Below are 20208 nucleotides of genomic sequence, written 5' to 3' on the forward strand. Positions count from 1 at the left end.
TATTTGAACGCAATTATACTTCTCGTATTCACTGAGGGATTCCGCTAGTGTCTAAATGTTATCACGAAAATGCATGCGCACGAATCCAGAAGAAATTTAGATCACATTTTCTGTGACTCTAGAACCTCGTGTATGCTTTATCACGTAAATGTAATGTGTTCTACATTGTTGAATGAAACCAGGGTTCTTGAATGTTTTGTGTAACATCAGAATGAATTTCTTGCTGAGAAGCTTATGATATTGTAAAATATCATTAAAGTTGTTACAATGTGAATATCAGTGAATGTTGAAATTACATATTTACAATCGTGACAGTGAATTACGTCATCGTAAGTTTCAGTAATATAACATCAATGATTATTACATATTCATCGACCAATATACTTTTTATCCATCGACTTTGGCTATGTCCTTCATAAAATGGTTATAAAGTTCGTAAAAATATAGTGCGAAACAGTTGTTACACCTCTTGCATCATGCTGACATTTTTGAACAAATAATAGAAGGTGCCCGATAAAAAATCATTTCTTTAGTCTTTGTTATTTTCGATGTATTATTAGAGATCGAGCATTACATATATATATATATATATACATATATATGTATACGTGAGTATGTGTACTGCAATTGTGACAAATTTAAACTGTGCTCTATGTTCAATAAATTACGCCTTTGCGAAGTGAATTAATTACTTTCATATAGTAATTTTGAAAATATGAAATACAATGAAGATATTCATACAAGTGTATCTCTTTTATCAGCTGTAAAGGATTTGGGTATTATTTCTCGAGAGATATCAATGAGATATGCAGCAGCTAGCTAAACACAAACATCCATTAAATTTATTATATGAATATTTGGATAATATTGGACTCAACAGTGACATAAATACCAAAAATGACTACGATAGAGTCACCCTTCATTCGTACCATAGAATGGGATATGATGGACAAGACAAAGTTCTTTCCACTCAGTATGCTTTCGTCATTCTCTGTGCGTTGTTGTTTGTATCCTTTAACAGTGATCAAAACACGTTTACAAGTTCAAAGGCACAATCATGTATACAATGGTATGTTTATGTTGTTAAAAACATTTTATGTTAACCAGACTTATTTAATGTTTATAATTCTTATAGGAATGGTGGATGCTTGCAGAAAAATTTATGAAGCTGAAGGTATAGCAGGTCTGTACAGAGGGTTTTGGATAAGCTCTGTACAAATTGTATCTGGTGTGTTTTATGTATCTACGTATGAAGGTGTGCGTCATATGCTTGGGCAAAATGGTATTATAAGTAATTTAGATTCACGAGTTAAAGCATTAATTGCTGGTGGTGCTGCTAGTTTGGTAGGGCAGACAATAGTAGTTCCTTTTGATGTTTTAAGTCAACATCTAATGGTTCTTGGGATCAGTAATAAAAAGACTAATGGCTATCATGTGAGTAAGGTAAGCGCATGAAAGCGGCTAATCAATGATGTATGTAATTTTTTCATTTTTATATTGTTTACAGATGATCATGAATCCATTGGGTTTAACTCTTGAACCAGGGAAATCTCGTGCTCAAATTTCTGCCGATATTATTAGGTCAATATATCAAAGAGATGGGTACAGAGGTTTTTATCGGGGGTATGTTGCATCCCTGTGTGCTTATGTTCCCAATAGCGCACTCTGGTGGGGACTTTATACATCTTATCAAGGTAAATATCTTATAAGAGATTCAATTAATTGATTTTGAATAATAATTTTTTCTCTTTGTTGATAATAGATGAACTGATTCGTCTATTTCCTGAATGGGTTTCTCACTTGTTCATTCAAGCTGTTGCTGGAACATTAGGAGGGTTCACCACCACTATCATAACAAATCCTCTAGATGTCGTGCGGGCAAGGTTACAAGTACAAAGATTAGATAGTATGTTTAGCGCAATCAAAGTTCTTTGGATGGAAGAAAGGTTGCAGATGTTTACGAAAGGACTATCCGCGCGACTTGTACAATCCGCTTGTTTTAGTTTTTCAATAATTTTAGGATATGAAACTATAAAAAGATTCAGTATAACTGAAGAGTACAAAGGCTACATTAGATGGTAAATTCATTGGTAAAACATTGAAACGATTAATCCTATATCAGTGCATTTTATTTGACAATATCTGTTCTACACAGAAGTAATAAATACGCACCAAAGAATAAAGAACGCGATCGTAACGATTGGTTCTCTGAACAAAATTTGTAATTGTGAATTTTATTAACAGACACGACAGAATTGAAATATTTCCTTCAGGCACTGTAAATTGTAAATTTTGACATAAACATTTTAGTCATATTTTCAATTTTTCTTAATACACATCTAGTGTAAGGAACCCGACACGATAAAAAGAGAAAATATATTTAACATATGAATGCATTTTATATTAGTTTTTTCATGCACAGTACAGAGTCTGAACTTTGTAGCATACATTAGAAGTATCGCTGTGATAAGGTACAGTAAACAGAAGCGTCTCTACTGAATCATGTAAATTTTCTATAAAATAAAATTGTATAGCCCGATTACATTTTATGACAAATGTATGTATGGAACGAATAAACTTGTTATCTATATTGAATGAAAACACAGTTTGTTCTCGACTATTTATTTCTTCGATTCAGGATAGGTTGTAGATTAAGGACGAGTAACAATTCTTTTCAGTTATTTTTTTATTATAAAGGACAGCATATTGATAGACACATTGTTTCGAAGGTACTTAAGTGGTCTCGATAACGTAGCTTTCGTACACGAATCGATAGTTTTTAATGTACGCGTGCTATCTACTTAAAAATTACGTAGTATATGGTCTCCGTTTTCTTCGCATTATTTATATCGTATATACAGGCCAGGGGAATTTATTCGATCCCTTGTGCATGCGAATTTCATACATTATCACGTTCTCACTGCTACACACGTACAACAAATTGGTAACTCATTACGCTATTTTACGTGACGCAAGTTTTACGTGGATTATTATATGGAGAATCAAACTTTTGGATAGCAAGAGTTTGTATGTACATACAGAAATAGTTTCTGAAAACAGTGTTTCTCGATCAAGATATTACACGAATCGGTTATTTCATGCAGTTTGACAACAAGAATATAGATTCGGGATAAGTAGAAAGTTACGAACGCAGTTTAAATTTGACGCGCCAATTTACAGCGCGAACAAATCGCCCGCCAAATTGACTGCAATGGTCAAAACACTGTTTCAGATATAATTGCGATGTTTTTATTTTCAATATTTTTGCGTTGCATACGGTTGAGGTAAAAGAAACAACAAAGTTTTTCATTGTTTATTAATGTATCATTTTTTACGAACAAATTTTGATATCGTTAAACTCTCAAATATTTAGCTTACAGTATCTAGGATGACTAGAGTCGTTACGACGCCGACCAATCGCGCACGGCACATTTCGCGTCAACGAATTGTTTCGAAAACCGCGATTACTTTGGCAATCCGTTGTTTTTTGTTTATCACGAGCGATTAAAAAGTGAAATAAGTGTGTACAGTGTGAAAAGTGGTTGAAATAACAAGAACCCATTGGATCTGTAGGAAAATTCAGCAATTAGATAGTACGAACGGAGCAGGAGCAGTCTTCGTTTAGCTGTCAGCTGGGGTAAGTGAATCATTCATTTTGATAGTGCACAATTTCCCATTCTTTTTTCGTGATACCGCCGATGAACATTCAAATGTCTTACGCGAAAATTATGAATGCATCGCTGTCAAAAGTAAGCAAATTTTTAGTACGATTTTGTAATACGACAGGATAGAATCAATACGCAATAATACTGAATTTATTTTTACTCGAACAAGCATGTGCGTATATTTCCATTGAGCACGCGCTTTCTTACAGTGTTTCATACATTTATACGTTTTAAATAGCTAACTTCACGGTTTTCTAATATTTACAATTACATGGCAATGCTTTATATACATCGATGGATACTCGTCTCAACTTTCGTAAAAAAAACAATTACGTCGCAAAAATAGTCAGTGTCATCTATAAAGTAGACGAGAAAATGTTACTTCTTTTTATCGAATAAAGATTGTCTATCACGATAATCGAACGGAATCGATTGGAAAACAAGCAACAGATTTGACGTTTAACGACTTCCGAGTAGTCGAAAGAACACGTTTAAAATTGAATTGGCGACAGCAAATGATCAACCACCGTCAATTACTCCGAAATAAAATTCGCTTTAATTTAATCTAGTCTATGACCTTGTTATTGCATCCGTTGATTAAGTTACATCGGCCTTGGTACTCGTTTTACGCTACGTTAGTCTTGTCGTAAATACGTTCAGGAAACGACTACGGCGATCAGTTTCGTTCGACGGTTTCCGATTGTCAGTCTTTTCGCTACTCTCGACTCGATTAGGAACAGGATGTTTGTCGTTTAACAAGGGGCAGAAACGAAGCGAGTAACGCGTAATTCATGCAAAAAGTCGCCGCAGTCTTCTCGCTACACCGATGTCGCATCCGTCGATGCACGATTCACAGAGATTCGCTAAGAGGCTACCAAGTGTCAAAGATATCCGAACGTAAAAACAAAAACGACCGATTCGACTCGATTTATGGCGCTGTCGGTTCGCGATTCGATTCGCTAGATCCTTCTTCCGTCGGAGGTACAAAATGCGAAACTACGTTGCTTCTATATACACATACAGTAAATTCCCGCTGTATGTCCTTATCGAGTGGCGCACTCTCGCTGTCGTAGCGCATGGAGATCAGTGTTGCGAGACGGGATGCGTTTCCGTGCGCATGCGCGAAGAATGTAGCATCGGCGAAGTAAATATACGCATCATTTTACGCGTGATTTTAATGCAATCACAACAACTTTTGCGAGGTTATGGGTGGATGATCAAAGTAGATTGTCCATACATTTACTTCACCGACTTTATGTTTGTCACGTATGTGCAAGAAGACGGGAAGAGCCATCGGCAGTGGAAAGAATTCCGTTTATATGGCCTATTCCACGAGTGTTTTCGTTCCGATAACCTCGTATAGGATCATATAGCGAGATTACACTGTACAACGAGCGAAACAAGGGTACGTTGTTCGTCACGCTTCCTCGTGGTCCACTTTTCGTCACGTAAAACTCGACGATAGGATATTATTACGCAAGGGTACGTCGCGATGTCTTCGCACGACTTTTCGATTTGTCCCGTTAAGGGGGCCGGTGAGCCGTCGTCGTTCGTTTTGAGATCCCGTTCAATTCCTTGCCGTTTCGTTCCGGATCTTTCGAAGAAGCACATCCAGATGAAATCCGGGTACGACCGTTCGCAAACGAGCCTACAATCACGTGTCCCGGAAACGGATCGCGCGTTCCCGACGAGGCCCTGTCCGGGCCCCCGTGTGCCGTCATATCCCTCCACTGGGTAGCGCAGTCGCAGTGCCACCCTCGCTACTTTGACTGACGCTGCTGTAGCTGACGCTGCTGGCCTGGCCGCCGGTATTCGCTCCGGAAACGTACTGTAATCAGAATTATATTTTCAAAAAATATTTGTCGTGGTTGTCGATCGTAGTCGTCTCGTGCTTTCGGTGCGAACAAGTGAATCAACGTTATCGAATGTCATGTATCAAGAACAATAGAGATAGTATCGTATGGTAATATCGGAAGATACAGTTCGCAAGACACGAACTCTGCGAATTAATTAGGTACATAGCTCGAATTCGGGTCAATTGTTTCGAAGATACGCGTTCTCGTAGGAACGTTTCCTAGTTTGTTGATTCGGCGAACTTTACCTTTGGCATTTTCGGTTGGGTGAAGTAGGGATGGTTGCGATGCGTAGCGGATGCACCCTTTCGCAACGTTCGAATAATTTGATCGACAAAGAAAATGCAAACTGTTGTTAGCCTACAGTCTCAAAGTTTCTGAACGCAACCATCCGTTAATCACGCGATCAGCTGTTCCTTCGGACGCGTACGTCCAAAACTTACGCTCCGGAAGTCGGTGTATTAATTACAGAAAGGATAAAGTACTTTTCATTTGTCGGTTTCGTCGCGGAACACCCAGTACATGTTCGAGGTAATCACTAGCTCATCGGTGGAAGAAGGATTTCTGTGGTAAAGGAATGAAAAATGGTAGCGAACGGTAGTGGATACATATACGGGCGTGTCAGGTAATGCTTTTCGTGCATCAGGATAAATTATCTTACATCGGTCAGGTGGTGTAACGAGCGATATCGATGCACGTATGCCCGCATCGCCTACTTTTCCATAATCCTGCTTGTTTCATCATCGTCGCGATGCTTTATCTTTTCATCGTGTTTTCACGCTTTATCACAGATGACCTTACTACCTTTACTACTGAAATTCGAGTAACATTCGTTTCCTATTTTCGAAAGGAGATAGGAGTTGGCCTTTGTTTCGCAATCAGATTCGACTGGAAACACATTTTCGAAATAGGCAACTTTGAACGACAAGTTTATCGATACTCGAACTTCCGTCGTTTTCAGCATTCGCGTATCGAAAATGCTTTTAAGCGAATATACTGATTCGATAGTCCTGATCGATGAAATGGACGAACGCTGTCGCTTTGGTCGCAACTAAAAACTGGAAGGATCAATTGTTAACGAAGAGTTAGGAGGCTCATGATCGATAGGGTGTCAGCGTGATTCGGTTTAATGTATTCCGTTCTAGAAATAACAAGAACAGATACAAGATTCGCCTCGATGGCGCTGTTTCGTCGCGCCGTGACGCGTCGGTTCGATCTCGAGGGGTGGCTAGCGTGTCAACGCAGAAACTTTCTTTTTCCAACTCATCGAGCACGAAATTCTCGAGAGATTCGGATAGATCGGATTTCCTCTTTCTTTCTTTTAGACTCCGGACGCGATTCTCTTACTTTTACGATACTTAGCTCTCCGGTGGATCAACCAGACTAAACGTATCCGGGTCGACTCGGGAACAAGATTAGATGGAACAAGCGTTTATACGATTCTTTTTCGATTATTTGTCGCGATACGTATTGGCTGAAAACTGTACTCGTCTATTTTTCAATCCAATTTATAATACGCGCGCATTTAAATTTGAAGCAATTTAGAACGATGAACGAGTCGCGTCAAGCATGCAGCGGTCACTTTGTCGCGTTTCTTCCATTAGGGAGATTGAAACGGTTGGAACAAGCCAGAAGCGGTGGGAGATGAAAAATCCCTAATTGAGATACCTCCTGATCGAACTTGGAAGCGTAGCGAAGTCGATTTCTGATGCTACTCGAAGCTACTCGAGTCGTCTAATTAGCGCGTCACGAAATGTTCGAGAGGATGCATCGAAGAGTCTCTATCCAGTGAACCCGATCAAATTTCTGAAGAAATTTTCAAACAAAAAAGTATAAGAAAAGAGTCACCAGCGTCGCGTTTCCAGGCGCATTACTTTTACTGACTAATTAAAATAGAACTTCCTGCGTTTTAATTACGGTTCCTTCATTATTCACGACGAATATTTTTCCTCTTCGGCTCGAGCCGGTCCGCGACGAATCCTCGTGAAGGGCAAAATTATCGAGTCTGGTGATGTTCAACTTTAATTAAATTCCTTTACGCGACCGAACCTCTCCTTGCCCTTCTGAAAATTCCATCGAAACGAAACGTTCGTTCTATCCATCGATCCGTTAATTAGCTAATTTTGAAGGCAAGTTTCGCAGCCACCAAATCAAACTGCGGCGTGGTCTTGACGAGCCACGGACACCGATGTCCTTTTAATCGAATTAAAGTATACGTTTCTCCGGAAGCCTTTCTGTGAAAGTTTTTGGGGTTCGGAATTCGATTCGTGGAGTGGTCCATGTACGACTGCGCGATAAGTCAACCCCAATATGATCGAGCAAAACCGACGAAACGCCCGAGAACTTCTCGAAACTGAAAAATCCGCAGTTATCGTCGCGAACACTCGAGCCATTATGCTCCTCTCGAGTTCTGCTGGAATCGAAGTAACGAATCGTCCTTTCCCCGCGAATCATTCGCTCTACGGAGTCTTCTATTTCGAAGTACCTTTTTTTCAGCGGGTCACTAATAAAAGTCAGCGATAAAAGAGACATCGATGCGGTAAAAACGAGGACGTGATAAAGTCGACGTTCGACGAGGTGTCCGTGGTAATCGCGTGACACACGATTGATGAGGATCCACGAGAGATTTATATCGTTTTTCTAAATTGTTATTCCGAAAACGAAGAGAGGGACTGAAAAAAAGGCCGAGGTCGTAGAATGGCCAGCTCCGCCCCGTTTCCGACATTTATATCTCTTCCGGAGACAGACGTGTCTCGTAATTCATGTCCCCTTGTTTTTCGGGACTTTCATGGAGACATTTGCAGCACGTTCCACTGCACGCCCTTCAACCCCCTGTTTCGTGGACACTGTCCACGAGGAATGGCACTACCGATCGTTCGACGAGTCGTTAAGTTTTATCGGAAATCGCGTGAAGCGATACAATGATCTCGCGGTTGTTCGCTCCTGCGCTATTTCTCGTTTCTCGAAACTAATGTGTTCTGCACGAACAAGTTATTCGATCCGTTTATTTCTTGTTTATTCGAGAAAGAATTCGAACTGATTCCGAAGAGATAGTTTTTTCGCTTCGACGAACGTTCGATCCGAATAAATCAAAATTTATTAACGTTGCGCGCTTTTTCGTAGCTTTTTAACTAGAATCGTTTCGGTTATCTAACCAGCCACAGTACAGACCATAAGTTGATTTAAAGCTGGAAATGGAAGCGGAGAAACAGGCGGTGCCCGCGTACCAGTAGGGTTTTATAGAGTCGGATAAGCTGTTGGTTAAGAAACGAGCCTTATGCAAGACGTCGTTCCTCCAACGAAATAAGATAAGGGCGAAAGTTAGCGGGATAACAGACAAATAGTAGTAGAGACGGTTCGTTGGTTAAATAAAAGTGGAAATGAATCGTAAAAGGGATTATGATTTTAGCAGGTCAGCGAGCGAATAAACGAGCGAACTCGAGCTTCGAAACAACCCCGGATGTACCGGTGATGTATCGTTCCATTTTGAAGGTGTAATTTAATCGCTGCACCGAGTTGATTCTGATGAAAAAAATATCAAAACAAATTGGTTTTCGGAAACAGAAAGCTATGTTTTGTACACGAACCCATTGACAAATTTTCGAAAAGAACTAACCGTGATTCCTGTTAACGCGTTATTGATCAAAAGCCTATTAACCCGTTGTAGGCAAACTGGGTTGCTCGAATCGTTAGTTATCGGTAACGCGATTGTTATTTTATCGAAACGATCAAGTTTATACGGACCTCGATAAAAAGACGTCTAACAAGAAGTGACAGTGGATATTGGTTCGGTCAATGAACCGCGCGTAATTCGTTAATTTTATTTACCTCCCAGCAGCATTCGGAGAGCTCTCCGATCAATCTGATTTTACCAAGTCGCGATTACGCGTTAATCGAGCACCTGCGTCGTCGAATCACGTTTTCCGATTCGTTGCCATAGGAAAAAAAGCTTCCCTTATCGTGCTCGTTCTCGCGTGGGTGGTCCTTACACGCTCGAATTCGGCCGGATCGATTACATTATTCCGTGCCGTAATTTAATTTACCAGCCAGTGATAAATTGATGAACGACAAGCTCGAAACACGAGTGAATTAGGTGATTGATTTTGAATCGTTGGCCGTTCTCTCTGTTGGTCAAAACCTGCTCGATGATAAATTCGATTGAACTAATCGATCGAAGGAGTTTGGACTCGACTACATTAATTATCATCGAATGGTCAAACCATATACAGACTCGATGCTCGAAAAGCTGGAAAATTGTTACGAGAAATTTTGACTCGATAACCATCGAATACGAGGAATAGCGCTTGTGTACCAATCGGATGTTATTCCCCCGCGAGCTACACTGTATTTTGATTATTTTCGGTGCACTTTTTCCAAGAACCAACACCCGCAGGAAAATCTCTGTTCTTTATCGACCCTTATTCGATGGTCCCACGATATGGAGGAGTCGTTAACCCTAGAGAACGTTTCCGATTCCGATGGATTTCTTTTTAACGACATTCTCGATAAATCGTGAACGCGATTGTCTATCAAGAATTTACTGCTCGAATCGCCCGTTCTCCGCTTCTCGTTTAATTGCATGCCCTTGAGCCTGTCCTAATTATCCGGCAATCCGCTTCTGCAAAGTTACCGGTCCACGTAACGCTGTACGTCGATACAGCGATACGGAAGAAAGTGAACAACGAGTTAAATGATGTCACAAACAAAAACACAACACCGAGATGGTTGAGACGACATGTGCACAAAGAGATCATTGCAACGTGGACAGATTGAAAGAGGTGCGTGTACCTAAGCATACCAAGACACGTGCTCGTGCAGGTGCGAGTACGTACAAGTTGTACTTGCGTGTCGGAAATCCGCTAAATTCTTCTAATCAACATACCGAGACTATGTATCGTTACGGGGTGGTGATAGAGTCCTTTGGTCGATAATCTCTGTACTAAACGTGTCTCCGGGCGATTACTACGGATAGGACTGTCTTGGGAGAGACGATGCTTCGATGTCGACGAACGGAGGGAGAAGGAGATACAAGGTTTCGAGTAGGTATCCAACGAATCCAACGATATCCCATCGTTAAATGTAGGTTTGCTCGCACGAGCTCTCTCGGCTGCTTCGAACGTGGTGCAACGAGTACGCGGAGTAGTATCTTCCGGATGCGAATCTCTGAAAAAATATTGTTATACTGCATACTTCTCGTGCTAGCATTTCATGCTGCTCTGCGCTCTTCCACCCGTGACTCGGCTTAAAGATCTAGTACCCGATTTGCTAATAAAAATATTTCGATCCGAGTATCAAGATGCAACTAAATTTACTAGTAACAGAATATATTCTCTTCCACATGGATCATAGGGAGAATCTCTTACTCGAAAATCAACCTTCGAATATAAGATACAATCTACTAGAATCTAGTTACACGTATCTAATCGTACAACTACGTTTTACGGGGGCTTCTAACAGGATTGCGTCTCCGGTTTGGGATTCTCTTAAACGAGATATGCGTGGCAACAGATAATCTCGATGGTACAGCGGCGCGAAGTATTCGCAGCTTCGCTCAAACAATTCTCGAGAAACAATGTTCACTAAATTATAATTAAAAGTATGATTAAAGTAATCGTCGGAAGTCGCAGTAACGGATTAATCGTGGAAGTAGTTTCGAGGCTGTTGCTTTATCATCAAAATGTTCTAGTCGAGCAGAAACAACGAGAATATATGTATTGTTCCTCGTTTTCTCAAATTCGGCGCGGTTAATGTTCGGGAAGAGAGCGTCGAGGCGTACCGTTTGATATAGTGGGTCTGGGAACGTATTGGTTTCTTGCACTCCGTGGAACTTGGTTCATTCCGATGACGCATCGCGTCGGAAAGTTTTCTTATTTGTTAAAAGCGAAAGGCTGCAGATTCGACGAGACAAGACGGACAAACAAGAAAGAACGAAACACGTAGTCTGCGCGAGTTACACGCGAATCCAATTTCCCCGAATTAGATTCACCGTTTGCCTTCCATTTGCATATAATTTCAGTACTCGAGGTATCCTGCTTTCGCAGACACGATGAAATATCTCGTCTAAACTCGAGTCGCAGGATTTCGATCGTGCGCGGACAATGTCGTCCCGCCGTTGCGATATTTTCTCGTTATTTACCTGTATCTTAATAATCCCATTCTCGACCCGCTGCTCAGAAGTATAAGAATAAAACTACTTGTTTAAGGGGATAGCAGGGAATTTTCATTTTCCCTTCGAAATTCCATACGCTACGAGAAAGAAATTCCTAAAAATTTGTGGACGGTATAGGTGTAGCTAGCCCACTAGCGCGGAGAAGCTAAAAGTTTCGAAGCAAATGCGGTTTTATCTAACCAACAGAAATGAAAGGAACGAAGAGATCGGACCGGCACGTGAAGCGGAACGCAGATACGCTCCAAGTTATTCAGGGTTTATTCGAGCAGCGTTATCCAACGGAATCTCCTTTCAAAAACGGTCAACTTGAAAACTTTAGTAATCGGAATAATAAATTCCTTCTTCTTGGCGAATTTTCAAGCTCGCTTTATGCGATCGCGACTCGACTAGCGGCCTTTAACGCGTTCCCTTGACCGTTTTATACTTGGCTCGAAAACTTTCTTCGCTAATTCCAGCTATCACCTATTTCAACCCCTTTGCGCTCAGATTTTTCTAAGCATCGATTAATACGGAATTAGCGTAGCCAAAGTAGATGTTTTTTTGACTCGGCATAAGTTAAGTGGTTCACGCGATTAGCCTTTCAAACATTTTGACGATAGCTCTTGATTTCGCATGGACACGTCGGCCTGTTTTCAAAATAATTTCAGACTCGCTTAACGGAGGCAAATATTTTATAGCTCGCTATCGCGATACAGTCGAGTGCTTCTAAAATAAAACCGTCCGTCAGGAATTCATCGATATCGACTAGTCACAAATACGTTCGTAGACGGCTGTCAATTTGTCCACTCTAATAGGAATACCTTAAGCGATTCGTTCCCTCTGGAAGCTCACTTTTCCTAACGAACGCCTTATTTGCTGCGCAATATACGATAGCGGATTACGAGACAAGGGGTTGAACCAACGAACGTTCTCGTAAGAAAAGCAAGATCCAAGTTTATTCGTTGAATCGTGTTTACGCACAAGTTGGTCCGACGGAAAGTACCCTATCCTGGAGAGAAAGCTAAGCGTTTCCGTGTATCGTATAAATTCGAGCTGGAAACGTTAGGGTCGGATCGAATTTAGGTTGAACGTCGGGAAAACACCGGCATAAATAGCGGAACTTCCTTGTACTCTTTGGTGGAAAGGAGTAATCGAAGCTCGATCGAAAATGAGCGCGCTTCGACCTTTCGCCGAGTCGAATACAAATACGAGTAACTAGCTACCGTATTCGCTGAGATAACGCTTTGGAACGTGAGTCGCTGGTAATTTATCGTGTCTAGAGACAAGCTCGTTGGTTTTACCGTGGAAAGTTCCACGGAACGGAAACAATAGGGAGCTTGCACTCTGACGCGGCTGTTTTTCACGCGAAACGTACACGCGTGCAATTTTTCGCGCGTATCATGAATATTTCATACTCACTTGACTCGGTTTACATCTGAATGCCGGTTGATATCGCCGTCTCATCCGTCTGGGACAGCAGGCGCATAGAATTCTCACGAAAGCTCTGCAAAACAAAAGAAAAACTCTTAATTCGGTATTCGCCAGGACGATGCTCGCGATTTCTTCTCGTTTCGCATAACCGCGTCTGTGGAGAATTCTAGCTGACTCGACGTTCCGTTTCACACGAGAATAAAAGTCGAAAGAAAGTTAAACTCGAGCGTTCCGCGCTGTTTGCCGAAAGCTAATTACCAAAACGATCCCAAGTAACTTGGCCAGAAGTTTCGGGCGGAATCTACTTTCTCGCGATTTCGAAGATTTTCGAATCTCTCCAGCGACAAAATGCTGAGCCAATAATGCGACCTTCGCCGAGGAAAATGCAAAATCGTGCTCGAAAGTTGGTCACATCGTAGCTCGTGCTTTTAACGTCACGATCGCATGACTGGAAACCTTGTTTCGAATATCGCGCGCAAGTATTTGCATAAGCTTACATCGCAGTGCATAAGCACGATACACGCTCTCTTATGCAAACATCAGGCTTTCATTTTTCACTCCGTCAACGGTCTTCTTCGAACTACGGGTATTAATTCCATCTCGACCGACGATGTCCAAGCTGAATCGTCCACTGGATGCGCGCCGCAGCATCCGCGGAAGCCGTAGCATTCGAGATTTATGCGAAAAATGTAACACGTAACGCGATAACGTGTTTCTGAACGATAGCGTAACGATTGCACGGTAATTTTAAAGATACGCATCTTTTGCGTCGTACACGAACTGTTTGATTATCTTGCTTGTTTAACGGTAATAAGTACTCGAAGTCTTCCGCGTGTCGGTTAGACCTTCGTCCAGTTTGATGGCGAACAGTCTCGCAGAAATGTCTGTACCTTTAATTCTGTTCATCCTCGTCTTCGCCGCGTTCTCCGCCGCTGAACCTCTGTCGTACGGTCGATCACTCATCGTGAAAGACCTGCTGCATCACCAGCATGTGCAACAGGAATTGTCAAGCTCGGTTCCGTGCGTCAAGAGTTTCTTGAAGAAGTACGTAAAGGTACGACTTTCGACTTTAATCATGTTTCTAGACTCGGATGACGACGTCCATGAATTTGCTAGCACGTTATTCTCGACTATGGACTTGAAATTCGCGTACGTTCAACCTTCGGAGTCGCGTTTCGGGCCATTCGAACGATCGTCCGACGCAATCGTCTTCATGCCGAACGCCAGTAGCATCGAACACGATTTCCGAGCTCCGAAACCTTGCACTCGAGACTGTTTATTCTTTTGCATTCTAACGACCATTTTCCAAGACGAGGAGACTTTTCTGGACCAAGTTGATACTGTGGTGCAATCGATGTGGGCACAAAGGATCGCGAAGATGGTCGTTTTGGCGAAGGTTGGCGACTCGGTGTTGGCCGCTGGTAGCCGAACCTTTCGCCCTCAGCAACTCTGCATTCCTTCGGCCGCTGTTATCCTCGACAAATGCGAAAACGACTCCTGGAACAAGTTGCTGGGACTCCGTACACCGAGTTTGAATGATTGCATTCTGAATGTGGCCTACTACGAAGAATCACCGTTCGTGATCGTGAAGAATGGTACCAAAGAGCTGTTTGGATTCGAGGGACGTTTGATCGAAGAGGTATTGAGAAAACAGCCGATCGATCGGAACAAAGTCGAATGGAGCAACAACGCCACTTACGAGGAGATAGGCGACATGGTCCTCTATAAAAACACCATGGCCGACGTGGTGATAGGCGGCATTCTGCAGCAAGCCACCGACGACATCGCTTACTCTAGCTCGTACGACGTACTGAAGGTGGTCTGGTTGATCCCAAAGGTACCCAAAGTATCCCTGAAAGGGCTGATTACGCCCTTTGGCGCGTACGTTTGGGGCGGCATAGGGGCCTCTTTGTTGCTAGGCGGCGTTATTAAGACCTTCTTGAGTCGCGATCTGTCTTGGCTAGACATATTTGCCCTGATAATTGGCAGTTCTCTTCCGGGACAACCAACCAAACTCTCCAGCAGGATCCTGTTTCTCTCGTGGAACATTTTCGGTCTGTTTCTTACTCAGCTATACGTGGACTCGTTGGCCGATCAGCTGATCAACGCGTCGGATTTGAAGATCGGAAGAACGAGAGAATTGATTAATTCGTCGTTTAAAATCGGTGGTGTAGCCGCACACGCGAACTTCTTCGATGACAAGACCGACGAAATTGCCAGGCAGGTACGCGAGAAGTTCGTGACGTTCGATAAGGATACGTACATGAAACTGTACAAAGATGTGTTATCAGGGAGGAACAACTCGGTCGCGCTGGTTATCGTGATGAACTCTTCGCACAGCGACAGTGTCGAAACTCTTTACGCGTACGCATTGACAATCGATCCTATATGCAGCTTTCCACTCGTTTTTGCCACGTGGCAGGGATTTCCAGAACTGGGACTCATCAATCGAAATCTTAGACGATTAAACGATATGGGTATCCTGGATTATTTGATCGATATGGCCTTGCTAGAGGACATTGACGACAAGCCGAATGTCGACGAAAACGAAAAACTCTACGCACCGCTACGCTTTCCACACTTCGTTCCAGCTTTACTCCTACTGCTCGTTGGATCCGTCTGCAGTTTTATATTGCTCGTTTTCGAAATAATCTTTTATCCGTCAAAGTATCTCGAATGAATCCACTTTTAAATTCTTATCGATGTGTATATGTGGTTTTCTCGATGTTAGCATGCTCGCTTCGCGATGTCGTCGTTAAGTCCAGTTCCGTTAGCGTGTAATATTTACGATCGAAAGCTCCGGCGAGATCGTCTTCGGTAAATAATTAAATCGGACACGCGGGACAAATTACCGTGGTTCTTAAAGGAAGGACGAATGACTGGATATCGTTTAACCGTAGATTATCGGCTTTCGCTTCTATGAATTATAGACGGATATTGGATTGCGGGTGAACGGGCACTCGCGCGAGTTAGGCACGTTGTAACCTTTCCGTCGAACCCGTCAAAGTAGCCAATCCGTGTCAAGGACATACACGATACTCGAGTAATTTGTGCGGTGACATCGTTTGTTAGCCGCTGTACACCGTTTCCCGTGATTTCGTGCATGCTGTGAACGTGGCGCACAATGAAAATCCAATAAACGTCTTTAACCGCTTGCGTTGACGTTTAACCGACTAGCACGAGAGACGTATGCACTTATTTCGAAGCATTATCAAAGCGAGCAACAGCGCTGTTGCTGCAATGTGTTTAAAATTGTGTATGCAAAATAAAGCACATTAACCAAGACTTTCAACGTGTGTTTAATATATTCGTAATCGCGATAAAGAACCCTCAATTATAAAGATTAGGACTTTTAACCCGTGATGCGGTTATATCTATGTTCCTTGCGGCATAAACGGTACCCCGGAAGTCGAATCACTGAGCAAACTTCCTGTATCTTTCTTAGGCAATTTTCTCGGAAACGCCGTTATCACCTAGCGATTTTTTACGAGCGTATCGGAATACGAAAGAGCGTCGATGAAAGAAAGGCGAGGAAATCCGTTCTTCCCGATACTTAATTTCGCCCTGTGGTATATCCAACTCGCAAAATAATCCCCGCCCGGTCGTTCACTGGCTTATTCGCGATCGGATCGAGTCTCGTTCGACCTCGTGGACCGAGGCGACGTTCTTGACCGGAGATGATCTATTACGCGTCGTAAAAAGGAACGTCATTTCGGTGAATCCGTACGGAAGAAGGGAAACGGAATCGTAAAGGGGCGATCTAACGAATTACGCCGGCCGCTTTTTACCCTTAGAATCCATCAACGGATTACACGCGACCGTAATTATCTTTTTGCTTTCGATAATCGACGGGGGCGTCGAGTTTCCGTTTCGTCGCCGCTCTAAATCTGTTCGTTTCGTCGGGACGCAACCGTGGAAAATGACCGCAAACTATAGCTCCGTATCTGGTTTTTGTCGTCGCTCGGATTTTCCCGCTCGATCGTTTCGCGATGTTTGCTTAAATGATTTTTAGTCGGAGCGACCGCCTCGGAGGGGTAAGCGTTTAATACTTTATCACGCGGTGGACCGGTGTGTCGATTAAATTTGCATAAATGCAGTTGCGGAGTTAATCCTTTCCCTGTTCGGATGATCGCTCGTGCCACGATGTAAAGATAGAACGCAAGAGGTCGCATTTTCTTGGTAATATGGAAGGAAAGAAAATACTCCGCTCTTCTCGTAACCTGGTAGATAAATTTCGAAGTACAAGAAAGAACAGGAACTCCTCTCTCTTTTTTCTTATGGCAGAGTCGTTAGCAGCGCCGTACACTGTTCTCTGTTAACTCTTTTCGTTTAAAAGATGTAAATGTATTTCCATGTATTTTCCCAAGTTTTTCGACGACACACACCGCGGAACGTACGGTTAAAATTAAATATAGACGCACCGTGTACTTGTAAGGAATATAAAGTAAAGAACATATTTGTCCGAGTAAAATTTGCACGAGGATTATCCGATAACGTTAAAATTAATTTAGGTCGTAGCAACGGAAAGGTAGTCAGATTTTGTAGTCTGTTACTCGCGTAATCGAGTCTGTTCGCCGAGTCCTGGCTTCTTTCTCTTTGAAATCGAAAGAAGTTGTCGTGCCTTTGAGCGTGAAAAGCGAGTGAACCGCGCGGAAAACCAGGTCGAAACGAAAATCGCGTTTCCGGTAATTGACCAACGGTTTTCGCCGACGGATATTAATATCGGTATGTTTCTCGCCTTACACCGGTAATTGCTGACCCTTATTACCTCGAACCGCTCGAATTACGAGCTCCTGAACTGCAACGCAGCTGAACCAGGCCGTTTTCAGGCCGCCGCAATTTCGTTCAGCTTAACAAACCTCGTTACCTTGCTATAATATCATCGACGCTCCTCTGTTTTCCGACTCCACCACTCTGTTATCGACACTTTCCATCCTGAAATTTTCCTAAAATCCTCACTCGGCTTTAAACCGATTCTCTACGGAGGATTTTGCAATAAAAAATCAAACTGTGGTTCGTTCTAGAAATATAGTTTCGAAGATCGACAATTTCCAACTCAGAATTTAACGTTAGAATTTGTGGCTCGTTCGTTAGAATTATGGATAGAACTAGAAATTTGAAGGCTTCGTTTTATTTAACAAAGAGACAACACGCGATCGAGAGATAATCGAATTTTCACGAGCAGAATTCTGTTTTATCTGAATTTTCTACTTGCAGAGGTTTTAGAGATGGATTATGTATTCGCACGATCCTATCGCGGCGACCGAGCATAACGGAAAGGAAAACTGTTTCCGTGCTCGAAGGGAAATGTAACGTAACTTCGTTTTCGTCGCTGGTTTATCGCGTTATCGTCGTTTGCTAAACTTGGAAAAAAAGAGGAAGCGTGCACTCGGTTCGAGAGGAAATCGATCGTCTGGTTCGCGCTAAATATCCTACTAATGGTTACAGCAAATGGTATCGTTAATAAGTATCAGTTTCGTTAACGGTAAATATCTGTGGCATAGTTACGTGACCGTAGTCTAATGGAAGCAGAGAAAAATGAACGAAATAACCGAGAGAGTTGGACAACGTTCCGGGTGATTTATTTATTCGTTAATCGAATTACCGTAACCGGAGGGAAACTTCATTCGCAACCGCGGTTTCTTCGTGATCAGCATCGCAAAATTTCCGAGTCGACCATGAAAATTCATCTCCAGAAATGTTTGTCAAATCCGCACACGAATTTGGATCGCGTCGGTAGATAACTTTATATTCTAGCTGGCAAGTTCCTCTTGGAATCCTTGCTTCGCCCCTTTTTCACCCTTCCTTTTTGATTCCTCTTCTCCGTCGGTGTGCATTGGAATGCCAGCGATACGAATCGACTGGCGACCGGAAATGCGTCGAATCACGACGGATCGAAGGGATACTTTATATTGTTCCTTGCATTCTTTCGCTCGGAATCGTTTACGTACGAAATGAAAAAAGCGAATACCACATAATTATTATCCTTGCAAAAGACAAGTAAGCTCATCACGTTCAACCTTAAGAAATTAACTTGCCATTTGTCCTTTGTTAATATAATTATCAGAATATCTAACCGTTGGGAGGGTCAGATATCCACGAGATAAGGAGGAAGAATATGGAATCGGAGTACATAGATTCTCGTATTCGGTAAGCCACGAAGCACCGTCATCGAAATAAAGAAAAAGATGGAAAAAATAGGAGAAAGCATATTAGCCTCGACGGCGGAGAGGATACTCGCGGAATTTCGTACGACGCCGTTCTGTCGCGACGATAGGATCCTGAGCTTCGAGCACGCTCTCGAACTTTCGCTTCTTTTTCGCGTGCTTTCGTGTTTTCAATGTTATCGCGAACCGTCATCGATCGCCTAACCACTTTGCCGCGTACCACCGACGTATCTCGAATCTCGCATTTTCTTTTTCCTCATTCTCCTAGAGTGGTTCTTAGCCGCGTTTGCACGAATGCGTTCGTGCATCGTAAACTCGGACAAATATAAGTCTAATAGAGCGTTTAGCGTATCGTCGAATCGTCTGGCGTTTCTTAAATCGTGGCTGCGCTAGAGGAAACCGTTAATCAACGGAAAGAGTGTTAATCGATATGCGAAACTTCTCTTAATTAACTCTTCAGGACTCTTTTCACGATTGCACGGGTCAAAAGATCGCTTCGAATACCGATAGGCCCATTACGAATCGTTAAGATACACCGTCGAGTTTCTTTCTTACGAATGAAAAATATTTATAAAACGATGCTTCGTATTATTCATTCGTGGGGTCTTGTTCGATCAATCGATAAACACTTTAAAAAGAATGTGCATCGAATAGCCGTGGTGTAGATAGACCGGCATTAATTCAGGCAGCTTTTTAATCGTTTATTCTTGAATTTCGATGAAAACGGAAGGAACTGTTTGAAATTCACGACAAACGAGCTCCTCTGAACTTTCTGTACCGATTTAACTGGATCATCGATCGGACAATAATCTTTCATGCTCGAATTTGTATCGCGATATCGTCGCTTTTACAGCGACGCGACGGTCGGAAAGAATGCAGCTTTTTATTTCGAAATCGGTCTCATCAGAAACAATGTACCGCTTTTTTCGTGGCTTCTTTTTCCT

General features: G+C 42.4%; 3 protein-coding genes across 9 annotated transcripts in view; 2 read left to right on the forward strand and 1 right to left on the reverse strand.

The window, feature by feature from the left end:
• Positions 1 to 47: 47 nt before the first annotated feature.
• LOC100881208 (solute carrier family 25 member 44) lies at positions 48 to 2601 on the forward strand. 3 transcript variants are annotated; one of them, XM_012288576.2, is made up of 5 exons: positions 48 to 329; positions 762 to 1069; positions 1136 to 1434; positions 1508 to 1694; positions 1763 to 2601. In XM_012288576.2, exons 2-5 carry the CDS (start codon positions 898 to 900, stop codon positions 2080 to 2082), a joined length of 978 nt encoding a protein of 325 aa, XP_012143966.1. In that variant the 5' UTR covers positions 48 to 329; positions 762 to 897; the 3' UTR covers positions 2083 to 2601. The 3 variants fall into 3 exon arrangements, with proteins under 3 accessions (XP_012143966.1, XP_003704777.1, XP_012143965.1); XM_003704729.3 differs by having other exon boundaries at positions 49 to 329; positions 1136 to 1443; XM_012288575.2 differs by lacking the exon at positions 48 to 329 and adding an exon at positions 336 to 506 and having other exon boundaries at positions 1136 to 1443.
• A 67-nt stretch (positions 2602 to 2668) lies between these two features.
• Positions 2669 to 20208, reverse strand: part of Dop1R2 (dopamine receptor 2) — a 50955-nt gene continuing 33415 nt past the window's right edge. For 4 of the 5 annotated variants that reach the window (XM_076538780.1, XM_076538782.1, XM_076538781.1 and 1 more), the window contains 2 exons: positions 13086 to 13170; positions 2669 to 5493 (listed from right to left, as the gene is read on the reverse strand). In XM_076538780.1, the coding sequence (XP_076394895.1) occupies positions 5383 to 5493; positions 13086 to 13170 (196 nt within the window). In that variant the 3' untranslated portion in view covers positions 2669 to 5382. Of the gene's footprint in view, positions 5494 to 10400; positions 10682 to 13085; positions 13171 to 20208 lie in introns of all 5 variants that reach the window. The other variant, XR_013040252.1, reaches the window with a different exon arrangement.
• Positions 13746 to 16403, forward strand: LOC143265602 (uncharacterized). Its single transcript, XM_076538776.1, has one exon. The coding sequence runs from the start codon at positions 13957 to 13959 to the stop codon at positions 15775 to 15777; it is 1821 nt and encodes a 606-aa protein (XP_076394891.1). The 5' UTR covers positions 13746 to 13956; the 3' UTR covers positions 15778 to 16403.

The sequence above is a fragment of the Megachile rotundata genome, chromosome 13 (assembly GCF_050947335.1).
Source record: "Megachile rotundata isolate GNS110a chromosome 13, iyMegRotu1, whole genome shotgun sequence".
NCBI classification, from domain to species: domain Eukaryota; kingdom Metazoa; phylum Arthropoda; class Insecta; order Hymenoptera; family Megachilidae; genus Megachile; species Megachile rotundata.

Excerpts from the sequence above, each read along its gene's own strand:
- LOC100881208 (XM_003704729.3), top strand. The coding sequence starts at position 898 with ATGACTACGATAGAGTCACCCTTCATTCGTACCATAGAATGGGATATG. Across the intron at positions 1,070-1,135 it reads GCACAATCATGTATACAATG|GAATGGTGGATGCTTGCAGA; the intron begins GTATGTTTATGT and ends TAATTCTTATAG. Across the intron at positions 1,695-1,762 it reads ACTTTATACATCTTATCAAG|ATGAACTGATTCGTCTATTT; the intron begins GTAAATATCTTA and ends TGTTGATAATAG.
- LOC143265602 (XM_076538776.1), top strand. The coding sequence starts at position 13,957 with ATGGCGAACAGTCTCGCAGAAATGTCTGTACCTTTAATTCTGTTCATC.